At 31.2% G+C, this 19,636-nt stretch overlaps 1 protein-coding gene across 1 annotated transcript; it reads right to left on the reverse strand.

Annotated features, from left to right (window-relative positions):
- Positions 1-8,334: 8,334 nt before the first annotated feature.
- Positions 8,335-10,928, reverse strand: LOC113854189 (DELLA protein GAI1-like). Its single transcript, XM_027485076.1, has one exon. It carries the CDS (start codon positions 10,754-10,756, stop codon positions 9,149-9,151), a length of 1,608 nt encoding a protein of 535 aa, XP_027340877.1. The 5' UTR covers positions 10,757-10,928; the 3' UTR covers positions 8,335-9,148.
- Between the last annotated feature and the right edge of the window lie 8,708 nt (positions 10,929-19,636).

The raw sequence follows: 19,636 nt of genomic DNA on the forward strand, positions 1-19,636 counted from the left end.
TTATTTAAAAATATATAAATATTTTTAATGTTTAAGATATTTAAAAAATTATAATAATCAATCTAAAAAAAAATTTAATGTCTTCGCAACTTTACGAGTATTCTAATAAGTATTTAATTTAAATAAATATAAAAAATATTAATCTCAATTCTTAAAATTAAAAATAATATTTTTTATTAAAAATATTTATCATATTAAAATTATAAAAATGCCTTCAATATTATTTTTTAAAATGTTTAAAAATAACCCCAAGTTTAACAAAACCGTTGTAGAAAATTAAGAAGATAGATGCAGCGAAATTAAACTACAAGCATGAATAACAATATTTTCATTTCAAAGAGAAAAAATAATAATAAACCGGAAATCATAAGTTTGTCTTCGAGATCTTCAGATGATATTTTCAGTATGCAAATCAAAAGTTTTTTGAGAATTGCAGAGGTGAATACAATAAATCTACGAAGAAATTACGTGAAAACATGTGAACACCAAATATAGACAAATAGTAAATCTCTGAAGAAAAAACAAATCTTGAGAAAAGGAACAAAATATAACTATTTTCTGAAGGAAAAAAAGAGAGTAATCTTGAGCTAAAATAACAAAACGAAAGCATCAGTTGGAGACAACTACCTGAATTCAGATGAAACAAAAACTCATGTCAAAAGCTAACATTCCTCTTCCCCTTTTATTTTATACTATTTTCATGTCTGCTATGCTTAATTGTTTTTCAAACATGAATTCCTTTTAGAACAAGGGTTTCATAAGCAATGTCTCAAGATTGTTGTCATATTGATCAATAGTTTTTTCATTAAACTATATTAAAAAATTAAATTTTTAATTCTTTAATGAGTATCTTTATCAGTTTTTTGCAAAATAATATGGTCTTCTGTGTGTTAAAGGAACTCACAGATGCTTTATATCAGTTTATCTTAAAGAATGTGGACAGAATACAACTCTTTTGGAGTGTTAGATGGTTCATTAAAAGAGAGTAAAAAGATGCATATAAGTTTTAAAAAATTGATACATATAATGTATCTTTCTCTCTTTTACTGAAATTATCCAATAATTACTTAGGATGCTCACATCTGCATACAGAATAGAAATCTCTTTAAAGGGATTTAGCAATTTGCTAACGATACGATTCACTTTCCAGATTATGAGAGCGATAGGTTCGGCTAATTTTCAACTGGACCACATTCTTTCTAACTTTGCTGTGGTCGGTTTGGCAGGTTCTGCAGTGCTCTCTTCCTTATTTTGGATTTTATTTAGCTTGTAATTCTCAAGGTTCTTTCTCAGATCAAGTGATTCATCAATGGTTCGGAAATACAATAGGCGAGTTGGGGTGGGTTCAAATTCTAAAATTCAAAATCGAAGAAATCAAATTGATAAAAAATTAAGACTGGTTCCGTCTAAATCTTCTCTTGGGTTTAGTAGATAATAGGTTGAATTAGTTGCGAGTTTAGCAGGTGAATTCAAATGGATCAAAACTAAATATAAGTTTTGTCACTGATAAATATCATTGATCAATTTAATTCCTATGTATGCTGACTAATCATACTTTCAGACAGCTAGATCTTGAATATTTGCTTAGCAAGTAGAAATAGTGTTCACAAGAGCTATTTTTAAGAAGTAGTAAAGTCTTATAAGAGTTTAAGATTCGACTAATTCACATGCTCAAAAGTGAATCTTAAAACTCAAGATACAACCTTGTTTTATGGCTTCATTTTTAAAGTCAAAGTGTACAAAAAAACATATTTCATAATACTTCGGTTGCATTCAAATTTCAAAAGATTTAAAATTATAAATCCTTAGCCGACTGAATAATTTTTTTTAATTGATTTTTTAATTAATTGACCCATTACCAATCTGAATTAATTTTAAATTTATTTTTTATTCATCAGATTTATCAATTTCGGTCGGTTAAATTTTTGTTTACTCACCCCTACTTTAACATTAATTAGAGATGAATATATATATAAATAAATAATAGAAAAATGATATAATTTAAAAAGATAAAAATATAAATATTAAAAAATAATAATTTTACAAAATATATTTTTATTATAATATTTTGTTGATATTTTTTAGTTTTTATATCATAAAATATAAATTAAGATAAAAATTTTAAATGACCACCTCCCCTATCCCATACCTTTCATTTTCCCTATAAAGGAAAATATTGTAAAGTATGTTTTATTAATTTTTTCTTCTTGTTTCTATTTATTAATTTTTTCACTCAAAACAAACACAATATAATTTTTTTCTTCTTGTTCGGCTACTTTTTTAAACCATTTTATTATTTTAACTACTGAAAATTCATATTGTATATAATTTTATATACTTTATTATTTATTACTTTTAAAATGACACCTATCTTGAAAATACATCCCAGAACACACACCAAAAAAAGAAACCCTTAAAGAAGTCTCTATTTAAATGTTTATAAATTTAATCGTTTGGATGGTCGAAATGGCGCAATTTCTTTATTCGATTATCCTTATCCAAACTTATTGGGTTTTTTTATTCAAAACATTTTTTTTGTCAATAGTCAAAAGCTTCTTTGATACATTATCCTGTGCCAGCTCTCACCTTGTCAAAATTCGTGTGTAGTAGCCCAAATAGAGAAAAAAAATCCCGATGGGCTCAACTAATATTCCAAACAATTTCCCTTCAGAATTGAGTCCACCACATAATTTACAGTTGACAAAAAAAAGATACATGATTTAGAAAATTAGCTTCTTTAGACAAGAAATATTTGACAAAAAAAAAAAAAAAAGCTATCTACACAACCTGATAGGCATTTTATTTTTCCCTTTAAACCGTTTTTTTTTTCAAATCCTAATTTTTGTACTCACATTATAATTTTTTCTTAATTTTTTTCTCATCATATTTATCACTCAATGTGTATACTCTACACTCCACGGGAAGTCAAATGATTATTATCCTTCTTTTTTGTCTGTTCTCCTTCTAGTTTCTCCCTTTATTTACCAATACGAATGGTGCTTCTTGTACATAGGATCATAGATTATTACTAATGTGTATTCGTTGTCCACGAGTATTGGGTTTTCCATTCAGCAGCAATTTTTTAAGAACATATAAATTCTGTTGTTCACACTCATAGTAAATCAACTGATCAATGAGAAAATAATAATATTTTGCGTCTGAACACAATTCAATTTTACTTTATTCAATATTGTCGCTGAATCGCTTTTTAAAATGGATGCTTGCATACAATTGAAGTGTGAGAGTTGTGTGTACAGCTCTGAATTCATTGTGGGCATCTTGAGTATGATGGGACATGCAGAAATAGTTTTGTCATGTATGTGCGTACAATCACAATGGTTATTATTGATGAAATTTGAGTTCTGATCTCTTACTTCCTTAATGTTTTTTCAAGAAATCGGTGTTATAATAGGGAAAATTGATGCTGATCTATTTGACTGGCATATTGTGCATTTATGATTTGAAGGGTGGACTGGTCTTTTATTCTTAAAATGTGGCTTCTTCAATAAGAGCTTTGGTCTGATTAATGTGGGACAGTCAACTAAGAAACACATGTTCTGTTTAATGTTATAAATACCTACAGCATCACCTATGTGACTAATGGTGCATCTGGGGTTACTAGTCCCCATAAAGCGACTGACCATATGGTATGTCAAAAATGTGTTTCGGGTTGTATGTTAGATTATAATAATGTTCTTATTTTAATATCAGTTATTTGATGCCATCTACAATCGGATCAATGGATGTGATGAGACCTGTCTCCAAAATATGTGAATCATAGTATCATACATATTTGTTTTCAATAGTAGGGAGACTGAATTTAGACTGAATGATTGTGATCAGTCACAATTAGGCTTTTCCATGTGCCATGGCTCTTCGTGGCAGTGAGTTTCTAAATGTGTCTTCCTCCCCACCGTCTTTCTTTTCAAATATCAACATGATTAGTGGGTTTAATATTTGGGATTTGATTCCTTTAAAATTAAAAGTTCACCTCAAAGAGAAAAGCATGGAGTTACAATCATTTATTGGAAAACCTTGGGTTAAAATGTTCGTATGTATTTATGAATAGAATGACTATTGAATTTGGTTATTTTACTGTGCCTCCCACCCAAAATTTGCAGCATACCCAATATCATGTAAATAAAATAATGGCTACCAGCATAGTTAATTGTAATGCATACCCTTTTGGCTAGACAAACTGTTGATTCCAGCGGAGAAATTGTAGGTTTTGACTAAGTTCTACCTTTGTTCTTCTAACAGTTTTGTATATTGATTCATCCAAATTATACCTATTCAACTGTCATAAGCTCAGAAATCATATTTCGACACTTGCATGTGTACAATAAAAACTGTAAAGGCTTCAATGTTTCTGTTTTACAAATTTGCATGCAAACATATAATACAGATTATAGCACAATTGGCATCAACAAGATTTTGTATTCTATTTATTGAACAAGTTTACCAACTACCTGGTGATTGTTATTGTCTCGGTGACTGGCTGTGGTTGATCTTTACTCCCTAGCAAATTATGTGAGTTTAATCCCTGTGATCTGTACCCTGACAACCAGTAAGGTAGCAAGACAAGTTCATGGATGTGCTGTGGTCTAGGCTGTCGAGTGACAGCTATTTTTTACTGAAGTGTTTCCTTCTTTTTTAATTAAAATTAACATAATAAGTATTATGATGACCATCAACAGGCTACAGTTGTTGCAAATATCGCCTAGATTGGTCATGTCTGGACCATGTTTAATTATTTTAGGAAGTTTCCTTTAAAATTGTGTCTCCCTGCTAAATTTCCCTTTTTTCCATGTCCTCCTAGGTGTTAGCCGCATGGCACTGTCAGCATGAAGTAAACTGTCGGAAGATGTTAAATTCAATTATGTCCAGCAAGCTTCACTTGAATTTGAGGTTTAGGAGATCAAAACTAGTCTTCCCATCAAACATTATGTTCTCTAGTAAGGTATTCAGTTAGACCTTGATTTTCATTCTCACTAAGTTCGTTAATTAGTCTTAAAAATTTGGCCTTAAAAACAATCTATTTTCTTGGTAGTTAAAATTCAGCTGCCTACATACATCAAGTCTCTATCACCACCAGAATTGGATGTCCTGTGAAACAGTGGCTCATAGTCATAGACTCATAGGTGGGTCTCGGCCGATTTTTCTTCCAATAGATTTAAACAACCTTGTACCTTTCAGAGTTCAGACATTCTAGACGCTTATGGTCTTCTGTCCTTCTCTTTAATTTCATTGTCAAGACTCAAATGATCAGTTTGTCAACCCCAGCATCATTAACCCAAATGGCCATGATGAAAGTACTAATACTAGGTAATTGTTCTCATTTTCTCATTTCTGTGGACTAGGATCTCCCTCCGTTGTAGAACGATAACTACAGATACAAAATTTGCATAGGTTTAACGTACAGGTAGGTAATAAAAATATCACATAATGAATTGAATTTGTATACTAAATACAGATTGCCTACGTTTCAAGTTGCTGGTTTGTTTGGCTTCTTATGAAGTTATATTTTGCTTAATCAATGTGGACATTCTTTTGGGGTGGTTCGTCTCAATCTGAAGGTTTTTTTAGCATGGACTAATCTATAAAATAACATGTCTAAGGAATATAACAGGACATAGCTTCGGCCTTGGATTGTAATACTATTGGAGTTACTAATGATACTTTTACAAGTGCCACACTATATTTGTGCTCGTAGGATTCTCTTGATCGGCCACAACATCTGGACAGTTAAAAGGAGTTATTCGTGCAAAGGAGGAACTTTTCTAAAGTTTAGGAATATATATATATCTTTGATGAATTGTGAATTTGATATATATCCATGAGTATTTGCAAATATTTATGAAATTATTTATAAATAAAAATATAAAAAGAAAATAGAATTAATGAAAAGAAATTATATGAATAAAAGATTGATTAAGTAATGTCACATATCGAATACTTGCGTTACGGGTAGTTCAATATCCACTCACGCCATATTTAATTCGTTTTATCCACAGATGTACATAATTTTTCATCCCTATTTGTGAGAAAGAAAAAAATACTAGGAAGATAGGAAATAAATGCTTTCGTCTAAAACTTTTACATAACTCTTTAAAAATGATTAATTTGCTGCATTTAGAATAATGATAATAATAATGCACAGAGAAGACAAGGGATAAGATTATTGGGTGGTAGAATGAAGTGGATAAGGACGAACAAGGGCTCCCACGAAAAAAGAACAAAGGGGCATGAATTTTAGGAAACTCAAAAATAGAAAGAAAGAAAGAAAAGGGAAGAGAAGGAAAAACGTGGAAGAATGGGAGATAGGGGGAGAGGAGTGAAGCATGGTTGGTCAAAGAAAGCTCAAAGGGAAAATAAGCATTTGTTTACCGTCCAACAAGAACAGCAACAGGTCATGTTCAGGTCCCCCACATGCTTAACTGTTATAACCACACGAGTGATTCAGACACTGTCCATCACATACAATTGTGACCCTCTTCAAACCTAACTTCCACAAACATTTATGCCGAGGCACCGCCGCATTATCATTCAGCATGTTTCAATAATCCATTTTGAAAAGACCATCCCATCCCTATTTAACAACCACCTTGACTTGTTCGATATATATATACACACACTTTGCAATATTATGTATCCACAATTTGTAGAAACCGCATACCAATAATGGGTTTGACTAATGTTAATCCCTCACTCAATTTTTGCATAATTCGTTTCATGATCCAAGACTAAGCACCCGGCAAGCAGCAATTTTGGTTTGACTTGGCTTCTCTAAGTACCACTCACTCATAATTGTTAAAAAGATTTTATCAAGATACCCCCCTTTATTTTTTTCCTTTCACCTTTTTCCTTTTAAAATATTGTGGCTGATGTATGTAATTGAAAGAGACCTCATCTACTTTCTCGTCGGTAGAAAAGGGAGGGAAAAGAGAATAGAGGCAACAGCTGCATGTGGAGAATTAAAATAGGTAACTGATGTGAGCTATAGAAAACTTTAAAGATCACTTGAGAGGGCAATTGATGTTAGAAAAAAAAAACTTGGTGGGGCCCGACCAAGTAGGAGATAACATGTGTATATATAGTATATGGTGCATTATTTATACTATTAGATGGTGGCAAACATATACCAAGTAAGATGGCCCAATACGTAGAAACCAATATGAGTGAAAGTGCTGCATATGCATCTTTCATTCTTTGACCCATCTACTGGCCTGCAAAAAACACTAATTAAATGATCCATGCTGATGAGGCAGTCTCTTTTGGTTCATATGATTGTTCCTTCTCGCCCTGTGGGCATGGAGGGATGTGTCACCGTTTTGCATTTTGAGTTTTGTGGTTGTCATCACTCAATAATTGTTCGTTTTTAAAATTTCCCTACTTTTAATCAATTTTGTTGTTTGTTGATATGAAATGGGTCAGCCAAATAGACATTAAGATTGTCAATACTAATGCGAATTCTAGGAATGAACTGAACATATGCTCTCGTCATTTAATTATATTCTAATCCTCATTTCTAATGGCCTGAGTGCCCGACCAACTAGGGAGGGGTTAGGCCAGAATAACTGATCAAATACGTTATCAATTTTTTAGTTAAATGATCTAAAATACTTTTGACGAATTGAAAATTTTGAACAGTCTTCGGCAGAGAATGCTTTGGTCATTTGAGTAAATTGCAGCACTATAGAATGGAGTATGCCATGGGAAATTGATGGTGCATCCTGCACTTGCCAGACTGTTCAGGTTTAAATTTGAGGCAATATTATTTAAAATAATAAAAGGGGGGGGGGGGTTGTGAGGGTAGAGAGAGAGAGAGAGGGAGAGGGAGGAAATTGCAGGTTTCCTCTGCCAGAGGATCCCATGAACTCGAGATTCCTGGAAAGTCCAATAGTATACTAATATTCTGTAGCTGGCTGGTACAATCAAAGTTATCACCGAGTTAATATTAAAAGAATGAACCAATGGAGATTTTGATTCTTGCCTTGACCCACTAGTGATCTGTGTGCCGCTTCATTTAGAGGATACTTTCGTCATTAGATATAATATATAACATTAATTAAAATTACACGAATGAGCTTGGGAATGGGTCACAGAAAATGAGATAATCATCTGAAATAAACGCAGATGATTTTGGCAGGGAAGATAGAAGCGGCAGAGAAGAGAGAAAACTAGGCCTAGAAAAAGGAAAAGAGGCATGCAGAAGCAAGGCAATCTGTACCACAATAATTACGAGGGAATAACCATTAAAAGTGAAACTTTTCAAGGAGAATAGCATTAGGAAGATCTTGACATTAAAGTGGGTGATCCTTTTTGTTTACTATAATTTTATTTTATTATTAGTATTCACTTTCTGATGACTCTGCTTGGTCTGACACAAAAGAGGATTCGGCTGATATTGCAGTAATTTTGTTATGCACACACAAGCGTTGCAGTTACAGTTCCATCCACTTTGATGCTGTGTATCACTCAACTCTTGAATGTATTCCACACAAGGCAAGCTTCTTTATCCGTGCTAATGCAATGCAGATAGCCGCGGATTCTCCATTCCTGGTCACTTGTCTGTCATACCAATTCTATATCAAAGCTGGCTCCATGGCCCAGACAGAGGGCTACCATCATTCTTAATTTGACAACGATGGCTCATACCAATCCCATTCATCAAAATCACCGGTCCAAGCATATACCACATTCTTTTTTTCTATTAAACCATAAAAGATTCTAATTTATTACCGGCAAGCTACTTATATCAAAACATAAATAAATACACATTAAGCTTTTTGATTCCAACCCAGAAAAATTACAACAGATTCCAACCCAACCCAAAAGAAAGCCAAAAAAAAAAAAACAAGGTTTACAAAAAAGAAAAGAGAAAATCCTAAGCCAAAATAGGTAAATTAACAGAGAAAGAGAAAGCTAAGGGTTGGAGAGAGACATAAGTTGGGACAGGAAAATGGACAATGGTGGGTCTCGGTCTCATGCAATCAGTGCTCACAGCTCAGCATAGCGCATTTACACACTGCCCTCTCATCCCCACAAGTTTCCTTTCTTTTTTCTTTTCCATTTTTCGGCGGGCATGAATTGAAATTAATTTAAAATTAAAAAAAAAAGGAGCAGGTGCGCGAATCGGCGAGTTGACTCAGTGCGCAACCACCGATTTGCTGGCGAGTTGCCACGCAGATGTGGCAATCAAAGGCCTAGTGTGCCAACCCAGCATGAGACAGCCATTGTTCTCTTCCACCCTATACCCTTCCCCACCCGCAAACAGCGCCAACAACGTGCTCGCTTGCTTAAACGCGTTAGACCCTAAATGAACCGGAGAAAACCCGGCCGAACTGAACCGGGTCCGCCACTGGTTCAGCGTCTCGTGACGCTCCACGCGCTCCAATCCCTCGCACGCCACCACGTTACAGATTTGCTTCCCTAAGTACATCTCCGACATCACCTTGTCCTGCGTGCTCACCGACGACCCTTCTAGCGAGTCGAACAGAGTCGAGTAATAGTGCAGCGACTCAGTGAACCGATCCAGAAAACCCGGTCCGTTGTGGTTCGCCTCCTGCTCCGCCACAGTGAGAATCTCCGGCCGAATCTGCCGGACCATCGACAGAACCTTCTCCACGGCGCCTGGGCGAGCGAGAAGTTTGTGAAACTCGAAAACGGAGTTAACGGCGACCGACTCGGCGTCGCTAGGTCTGACTTCGAGCATGGAAGCGTCGAGATCGGCGAGGCTGTTGGCGACGAAGCTTCGGTATTCGAACTGCACGTGAATGGCTTCCGCCAACTGAGCGAGCTTCCGTCCAACTTCTTGGAGGTGGTCGGAGTTATCGGCGGCGGGCGGTCCGATTCCGGTTAGCCGGAAAGCGGGAGGACCGCCGGGACGAACAGCGAGAGCCTGCATCAACGCCGGCCATTGCATCCCTTGGTTGATTCCAAAATCGATGACGTGGACGCGGTTCTTCCCTTGGAACGCTTCGAGAATGGCCTGGTTCGCGGTGAAGTGCGCAAACTTCAGGTAAGGACAAGTCTCGTAGAAGTGAATCTGAAGGTTATCGGCGAAAGAATGCTGAAGCGGATTCTCCGGGTAAACACGATAGATTCGCCGCGCCAGCGCTTCTGCGAAGTAGGTGGCGACCTTGCGCATCGCTCCGACCTGCGACACGGCGAGGAAGCCGATCTGCTTCACCAGCGCCTCCGCCACGGCGAGGTTGTTTTTCTCGACGGCCTCCGCGCACGCCGTGATGCTGTGCACAAGCCGGATCCCGTTCTCCTGCGAGTCAACGACCACCACCGCGCGAGTTGACTCAGTTGTTTTGAGACGCTTAGGGTTTGGCGCGGGAGAGTCGGTGCTGGCTGTGCTGCTGGAAGCGTAGATTGCTTTCCCTGGAATAACCTTTAGATCGTAATCGGAAGAGGAGGAATCTTCGAAGGGCCTGTTTGGTTGGTCGATTAAGACAGAGGAAGGAGGTAAGGGATCGATAGTGCAGAGCATGGTTTCGACCCAGTTTGAGATATCGGAAGGGTTGTAGTGAACGGTTTCCGATGAAAGGTGCGTGATGCCATCTTGGACGCTTCCTATGGCTTCTTCGAGCTGTTCAATCTTCTGCGCCACTTCCGCCATGTCAGATGACCTCACCTTGTAGCCCACCATCGCCAGAAGCTCGTCCATCACCTCTTCCTCCTCCCAAACGCCGCAGCTCGATGTTGCCGTCGATGCGTTTGAACAGAGATGCTCGTGCTCCCTTTTCATCTCCCTCTCTTTGTTAAGTGAGTCAGTAATTGGCTCTCTCTCTTCTTCTCTTCTCTTTTCTCTCCTTACCACTACTCCAACTCATTCACACACACAGACAGAGACACACACACACACACACACCAAATATCTATTATTATATATAAAATTATAAAATATGTATGTGTCCAAAGTACATAGTTATTATTATTATAAATTGATTATAATAATGTATTTATTATCTTCTTTCTTTTTAAAAAGGCGAGAGGGGAACTCAAAAATATATTTATGAAAACGAAAAAAGCAGAAAACGCTCGTGACCGGGCTCGACTCCCCATGAAGCACCAGCCAAGCTCTAACAGATAAGATCCAAAATATGCATTTTTGTGTTTTTACTTTGTTTCCATTTTGGCTTTTCTCCCACTGCAACTCCATTAGTTTTTAAATTATTGCTCCTTGTAACATTTTTTTTACACGCCACGCCTCTTGTTTTAAAGGTTAAATTTCTTAAATAATATCTAGTAAAATTAAATATATGCTCTTGCGTTGACAATTTATTGATTTTTTACTTATTTTGTAAAGTATTGCTATAATAATGTACCTGATATGGAAAAGGGTACAATATAGGGAAATAGATGATAGATAGGACTTTGGGAGTTCACACCATTGCCATGAGGGCTTCATTTATTTTATATTTTGATTTTCCCCCTTTGCCACTTTATTACTGCCACCAAAGGTGCAAATTAAGTACAAGCATTGCAGCTAAATTTAATTATCTGGCGTCTACGTTGCTCTATCTATCTATTGCTAGGTTTCGGAATAGCCCTTCTTACAGGTGAGTGTGGCTACAAGCTAAGAACCATCGGTACCTGCATTCACTGCTGATTAACATTCGCTTCATATGTTTAGGGAAATCAAACATATTCAGGTCTCAGAATCAGACGGTGTTCCTTAGAAACCTTGAAATACACCTGTGCCTTCCAAGTTATTCAATATTTATTCTTATTCTTTTCTAATTTATGTAATATTGTACATAAATAAAAAATTATATATCATATTTTTATCAAAATTATATCAGTATATTATAACTTTTATATTTTTTAATTAAAACTTATCGTATATACAATGTCGTACAAGTTTTAGAAAGTTATCATTATAAACAAGTGCGTCATAGTTAAATAACTATCAATCTCATTTACCTGCTTTTTTTTTTTTTAAATTATATCAAGTATCTTTAATTATTGGTTAAAAGTAAGAAAAATATTAAAAGAAATGACAATGTGCTTTTTTTATGAATTTAAATCAATCTTAAAATAATTTTTAAATAGTTTTATTTATTAATTATTTAATTAATGTTTTTGAAATTTTTGTTAAGAGGATTTCTTTTAAAACAGTAAATATTTTATATAAATTATGATAAGAGTTTCGATGAAATTAACACTTTCTTTACTTTTTAAAGTGATAAATATTTTAAATAAAATTTTTTTTAAGAAGTGGTAAATAATTTGAAGAGGAGAAAAATATAAGTTGAAGGCTTTTGCATCAAAATTATAGAAGTGTAAAATTTATTTTCTTTTGTCAATATTATATATATTTTTATCTGGTTTAATAAATAGATCTGACTCGAATCATACACATTAAAGTAGTGAGTGGGTCTACTATTATAAGTTTTTTTGCATATACAAAAATTTAAACTTAAAATTTTACTTAAATAATACCAAATTGTTTAAAATTCAGATTAACTTTCGTTAACAAAAATATAATATATTTTAACAACTTTATAAATTAGTATACATCTATATATATTTTACTATATTCTATAATTTATTTAGTAAAAAGTGCTAAAAACACAATTTCTAATATATTTTTAGTCATTGACCGAATTCTATTGGAAATTATAAAGGTATTGTAGTTAATCAATAAATTAGGAATAAAAAAATATCAAATTAAGTGTGAAATAGGTATAATTTTTAATAAAATATAATTAATGATTAAAAATGTAATAACAATTATGTTGCAAACATTTTTTTTTATTTAGAATTAAACTTTCAATTGCATGATCTTCGTTGTCTAAACAAATTCTTTTACACTTTAAATTAAAAAATTATCACTTTTAACATTTAAAATTAAATAAGAATATATAAAAATACATCAGTTTTTAATAAAATTTCATTATTATTAATTGCTTAAACTTAATTCCCAATAATTAAAGTAAAATTTAACGATAACAATGGTACAAGTCCTAAATGTGTAAAATGTTAAAAATGATGAAATTGCTCCCCATACAATTCCTATTTTTAATTGTAGGTGATCATTGTGCTTCTACTACCGTATCAAGTACCGTATCAAGTGTTCATTTTTAATTGATATTTGTTTTTTGAACGATAAAAATGGTAATAACTTTAAATTCAGATAACACATTTATTTATTTAGTTTTTAAAAATGTTTAATAAATGTGCAGCAACAGTTGTATGCATGGGAAAAGCATCTTAACGAAGAAAAATTATTATTTATTGTACTGTAAGAAAGAAAAAAGTTTGGATTCCACCGATAAAAGTGACCTCAAATTAAATTATTCCTACTCATTAAAAATAACTTGTACAAATTTAAGCTATTGGAGGTGATTTTCAAGAGGGGAAATTAGCAATTTTTTTTTAAGTGACTTATTAAATTCATACGGATCAATAACAGAGTTCGAAACACCACTTTTAATGAATTTTTCATTTTATCTTCCATCAACAATATATGAAATAAAATATCATTTTATTACATTATAATTGTAGTTGAAGCTTAAAAAAAAGCATTTTATATAATTTTATCTTTCATCTAGTTGATGGTATAGTTTGTTAGCTGAACATTCTGTTAAATAAAAATATGGCTGTTTAATAAGGTGGTTTAAATAGGTACTTATTGATAAAAATAAAAATAAAATAAAATAAAATAATTTATTTGAATGAATAAAATATAAAAAATATTCTGCTTATTTGGATGAACAGCCCTCATACCGTGTTGTTCATTTACCGGCTCCGTTGAGAAGAAAAATAAGTTGCGGCTCCACTCTTATTTTCTTACCGACTGAAAAATTAAAGCATCCAAATAATTGAAAATAATTTATTCTGCACAAAATTATTCTTTTCTCTTCTAAATTTAACTCTGAAATTAAAAAAAACAGAAATAAAAGAATAAAAAATAAAATAATATAATATTTAGATAGTAAAAATACAATAGAGAGAAGCAAAAAGTTATTAGTTTAATAAATAACAAAAATTGAAAAAAATAAGTACATTGTATACAAATTTTTTTATAATAACAATACAAAGTCAAATTTAATAAAAAAACTTAAAATTTTGAATATAATATTTTTTTAGTATTCTTATTTTATATATTCTATATTATTTTTAAAATTAAATAACATTAAACTAAAAAAAAAAATCATCACCCTTTTTTAGTATTCACTCCACGAGCGAGCAGAAGGGGTGTAAAAAATAAGTGACAACTTTGCTTATTTTATTTTTTTTCTTTTGAATTTTGTTATTGTAAGTTTTTAGAATTGAGAATAAATAGTTAATAATAATAATTTTTTTAATCTGCCAACAAGAATTTCATTATTTCATAAAATATTTATCTTTTTTTATTATTTTAATGCATTATAACAGGAGGTTAATATAAGAAAAAAAGACTGAATTAAAAAGTAAAAAATAAAAATAACTTTAAATATAAAAGATGAAAAATACTAATTTCATCAATAAAATACTTTTTACAATAATAAACGGCGCAAAAACACACAATAGTTGAATATCGTGGGTTTCATTGATTGCTGTGGAATGTCAAAAGTGATTACTTTGTCTCATTTAAGTGGTTACAAACAAGTAATTTATATTACTACACCTGAGTTAATTAACTAATAGAAATTGTTTTATAAAAAATAAAATATAAAATTTAAATATTTATAATTATTTATTAAGGTAGTATTCATTAAATTAAACTTGGTTTAAATTAATATCAATCTTTACATGGTGTTCTATTACCTAACTTTTATGCAATAAATAGTTATAAACTTTACCTTTTATTTTAGAAATACATTTATTGTATTTTATTTTAAATATTTATTTATTTTTCTTGTTGTAATATTAATAGTAAAAAGTTTAAAAATAAAGTGACAATATAGAATGAAAAAATGTAATATACTTTTTTAAATTTGATAATTAGTAAAGGACTTTATAGTTTAATTATAATTTTTTAAAATTATTTTATCAATTATAAATGTGTAGATGTACAACATTTTATTTATACTACAGATTATGTTCACGTGACAACGAAATACTTTGGCAAAATTAAATTTAATAATTAAAATATAAAGTTTATATAGCTCTGTAAAAGTAAAATCCTTGGTGTCGATTATACCCAATATCCATTGACTTTGATTATAGGAAGAAGCTACAAAAACAAAGTAGTCCTGTAACAGTACAGTACTAACTTGGATTGAAAGTTTAGCTCATTAAATTCTCTCATTTTCATTTAATCTAACCCATTTTTTTAACATATTTTTTATTATTAATTAAAATCTATTAAAGAATATAAAAATTACATAAACTATATTTTTCTACTCTTAAATTAATATTTATTTTAATAAATTTTAACTAATGATAAAAAAGTATATTAAAAAACATATGATGCTAACATTCTTCCATCCTCCATCTACACAAAAAGTCATAATTTAAGGAAAATGATGAGATTAACGTGCAACTAAGTCAAAAGAAGTGATAATTAACGGACACTATCTCCCTCCAACTTCACTTCACTCCACTCCTTGCAGAAGGCAAAGAAGAAGCGCGTGAGAAATGGGCACGTGGAGTGAGATTTTTGTAGAAGATTTAATCAAAATGTCAGCTCTGCCCCACATGATGGAGACCATTTGACCAAAACGGCCCCGCCGTCCACGTCAGTCCCCATCCTCCACCGTCTATCTCCGTCAATTTTAACCTAACGTCGTCACTTCTTTTGAATTCACTCAAGACCAATTTTATCAATACAAGTTTTAACTATATTGATGATATTCTTAAGACACTTTCACTTGAATATCATCGTATATCACACTATAAAAAATAAAATCAGGGCATCATATTCTTTAATATATTTATTGTTATTAATTAAAATTTAGAAAAATAGTTAAACTCGCATCGTTATTCAATGAGCCTGATGTAATTTAAATTAATAATAAAGGTTATACTACAAAATATATATATTAATAGCACTTCCAGTCACATTAAACTTATCCAGTAATAAATTAAATCATTATTATTATGTTTTGGTTCAACTTTTTGGACAAGAAAATAATTTGATGCTACTTTTCACTGTGCACCTCCTCACAAGATTTTGGACAAGGAAATGGCTGTCAGGAAAGAGGATTTTATACGGATGGTTTGCGATAAATAGTGTTTCTTTTGGAATGGAAATCACTTCCACATTTAGCAGCGCAGCGAAATGACGTCTTGTATGTAATGGTGCACTTCTGCATATATAACCATCCAAACATGTCCTTCTGATAGGACTTGAGCAACAATTCCCCAGTATCTGTCTCTCTACCTCTCTCTTTATTTTATTTAGAAAGAAAATCTTAAATAAATGTTAGTATATATCTTTTGTAAAAGAGTAATTCAATTATATGTTTATTTAAATTAACATTTAAAAGTACTTAATCACGTATGTTTCAAATTGTTTAAATTTAGTCCACATCGACTATATATCTCAATGACATATCATACCACCTAATCAAATTTTAAAATATTTTCGAATAAAAAATCCTAACATGATTTTCAATCTGTGGTTCGTGAAGGAATATACTTCTTATGTATGAAATTAAAAAAAAATTGTAATGGCTAAACTGGCATATTTGATTTGTGAAAGAAAACCAATTAATTAATCTGTTGATGGTGTTTGACGTTGATGCCGGCCTTAAACAATTTGGACAAGTGAAAGCCGTCCATGCATGTTTGCTACTAATTTAATGTTTATATATAATAAACAGAAAGAAAATCATGTTCCTATATGATGTCAGCGTATCTATCTGTAATTGAGCTGGGTATGTGTAAATAAAATTGACTATAACTACGAGAGCGACTTCAGTTTAACAGTCGTAATTTAAGTAGCATTAGTTAACTTTGTTTTTAATATCAAAATCAAATCCTCCGCAAACTTTTTTGTCCACGTTTGAATTGTAGTTTTTCAACCTTAAAACACAAGTTTGGAGTGCATAAGTTAAGTTTTGTCTATAAATCATGTAAATGATAAAATTACAGTTGTATTGTATCCGAATAATAATTTTTTGAGAATATGTAAAAAACATTTGCTTTTCCGCTGGGACAAACCTTGCAAACTATGATCCAAAACACACCATTTCCTTATGCTTAAATGTATTCTTATGCACACAGCAGAGTACATACAGCACATGTGTGCATGTATATACGAACCATTACAGTCGTAAAACGGTGTGTTACAACAATCAATTATAATCTTACTTCTGGATCAACTTGTTGGCAGGGTTTATTGAATGCAAATTACATGGTTGGTCTTCATTTAAAACTAAATCGAACTTAGGGAAAGATCTTTAAACCAAATGTCTTGCTCAATTTTCATAAAGAATTAAAGATGCTATCACAACGCCAAGAATATATATACACTGTTGTTCTTTTTAGCTAGGCTTGTAGCATGTATATATTATATAATTGGGTGTTAACACCACGCAACGCAGCATTAAAATGTGGGAAACCAGAAGTGGCGCAATTAGGAAAATGATTGATTAGCGAGTTAATTATACCTATGTGTGATATATATAAAAAGGGTGGTGACTCTTTGTTCTTGGCATGAGCCAATTGGCAGAACATGCATCGCTATCAATCCTCGTTTCTAGGAGGAAAATGGGGAATATCGTTTGGGCTCTTCTTATATACTCCACGTCACTTGCAGAGATTAAAATAAAACCAATTGGCTTATTTCCTTATGTTTGGGTTATTATAGGAGTACAATTTTGGTGGGAATACCTCCTAGGCAAGACTTACATTTTTTCTACACTGGCCAATTACTTATATTGTATCAAGAATTTAAAATATATTTATAAATAAGCTTAATTGCAATTTTATTAATTTTGGTCTTTTAAATTTTAATTTCTTATATTTAATTTTTTAACTTTTTAAATATTCAAATTGAGTTTTCAATAATTGTATAAAATAAAAAATTATTTATAGATGTCAATGTATTAATGCTAATGTTTTATTTCTTCGAATCAATTGAGCACCACATCAAATATATTTAATAGCTCCTGTCTGTAGGTGGCAATGCTCAATCATCCTGACAGAATAAAGAAGACCAATCCCATATGACAATAGATAACTATTTTCTTTGATTCTCTTAGAAGATAAATTGAAGAGCCATCTCCTAGATTCTTTTTAAAACCCTAATTAGTATATCGAGAGAAGGTAAAATAAGCATAGTTTTTTATTTTTTATTTACCCTTTTGGAACCACCTTATGCATTCTATTAATATTTGATATTTTTGGCAAGATCGATGTGCAGCCATAAAAATGATGGCCAAGTATTTTTTGAAGCATTTACATGGTTAGCCTTTTTCTACTTTTTCTTTTTCTTGTCCATGCAATTGATCAGAAGAGAGAGTAGTGGCAAATATAAACCGTATTGCTAAATCAATTTTATCGTTTGGTACGTAAGAAATCTATGGTTTCACATATAAAATTACATATTGAAATTCAAGTTTTAGAGTTTAGTATCTAAGATTACTTATAATTAAATTAACAGTGTATAAATATAAGATATGTAAAAAATACCAGTGAGTCGTAAACAAAAAAGTAAAGAAAAATAAGACCGCAATTTCTTAGGGCTTGTTCAGTTTCCTTCCTCCGAATCAAAACTCACTTGAAACTTGAGGCAACCACCCATCAGAAATGCTAGAACACACTTTTTTAAAACATATTCTTAATTATAAATTAAAATTTATTAAAAATGATTTATATCTCACTTTTTTATTTATTTATTTTTCATATTTGTATAATTTTCAATAAATTTTAAATAATTTTTATTAAAAATTATATTGCTAGCATTATTTAACAAACTATTATTAGAACAAAAAATACTAACTACATATTATTTGATACATTATTTTTAACACACTTATAATTATTACAGGGATTTTATTAAAATTTATATGAATTTCTCTCTTTCTTACTTCTAAATTAATAATTTTATACTTTTATAATTTTTAATGAATTTTAACTTATAATTAAAAATGTGTTGAAAGGAGTATATTAAATAATATATTATTAACATTTTTTTAAGAAGTCTTTGATTGAAAGTAGATTACAAGAGAATGTCGAAAATTATTAATCTATTTTTTGAAAAAAAAATTATGTGTTTTAAAATATACCTCTAAGAGTATATAATATTTAATTTATCAATACATTTAATTTTATAATTTTAACAATGAAAATTATGTATAAGTTCGTATTATGAGTATGTTTTTAAAAATAATCTTATTAATACACAAAAAGTTTACTTATTCATTATATATATAAAAAATAACAGAACATTTTATAGTATAACGCTTGTCTGATAAAAATTAAACTGTTAATATAAATTTTGAAAGTCTATATACTAACAATATTATATTATATTAAAAGATGATGTATTGATAATATATAGTTATATTTATAATTCTTTATTACTATAACATATTCCACTGTTGGTATAAAGTTACCATGTCTACATTACTAGTTTTTATCCTGTCCATTAAATAAATTGCTAATTTAAAAGTTTTTAGCTTATTACTTAATAAAAGAATAGGGTAAATTTGAATTTTAAATTAATTATGACAAAAATACAGAATTTTTA

This window comes from Abrus precatorius, unplaced genomic scaffold, assembly GCF_003935025.1.
Source record: "Abrus precatorius isolate BTA unplaced genomic scaffold, Abrus_2018 Scaffold11, whole genome shotgun sequence".
Lineage (NCBI taxonomy): Eukaryota > Viridiplantae > Streptophyta > Magnoliopsida > Fabales > Fabaceae > Abrus > Abrus precatorius.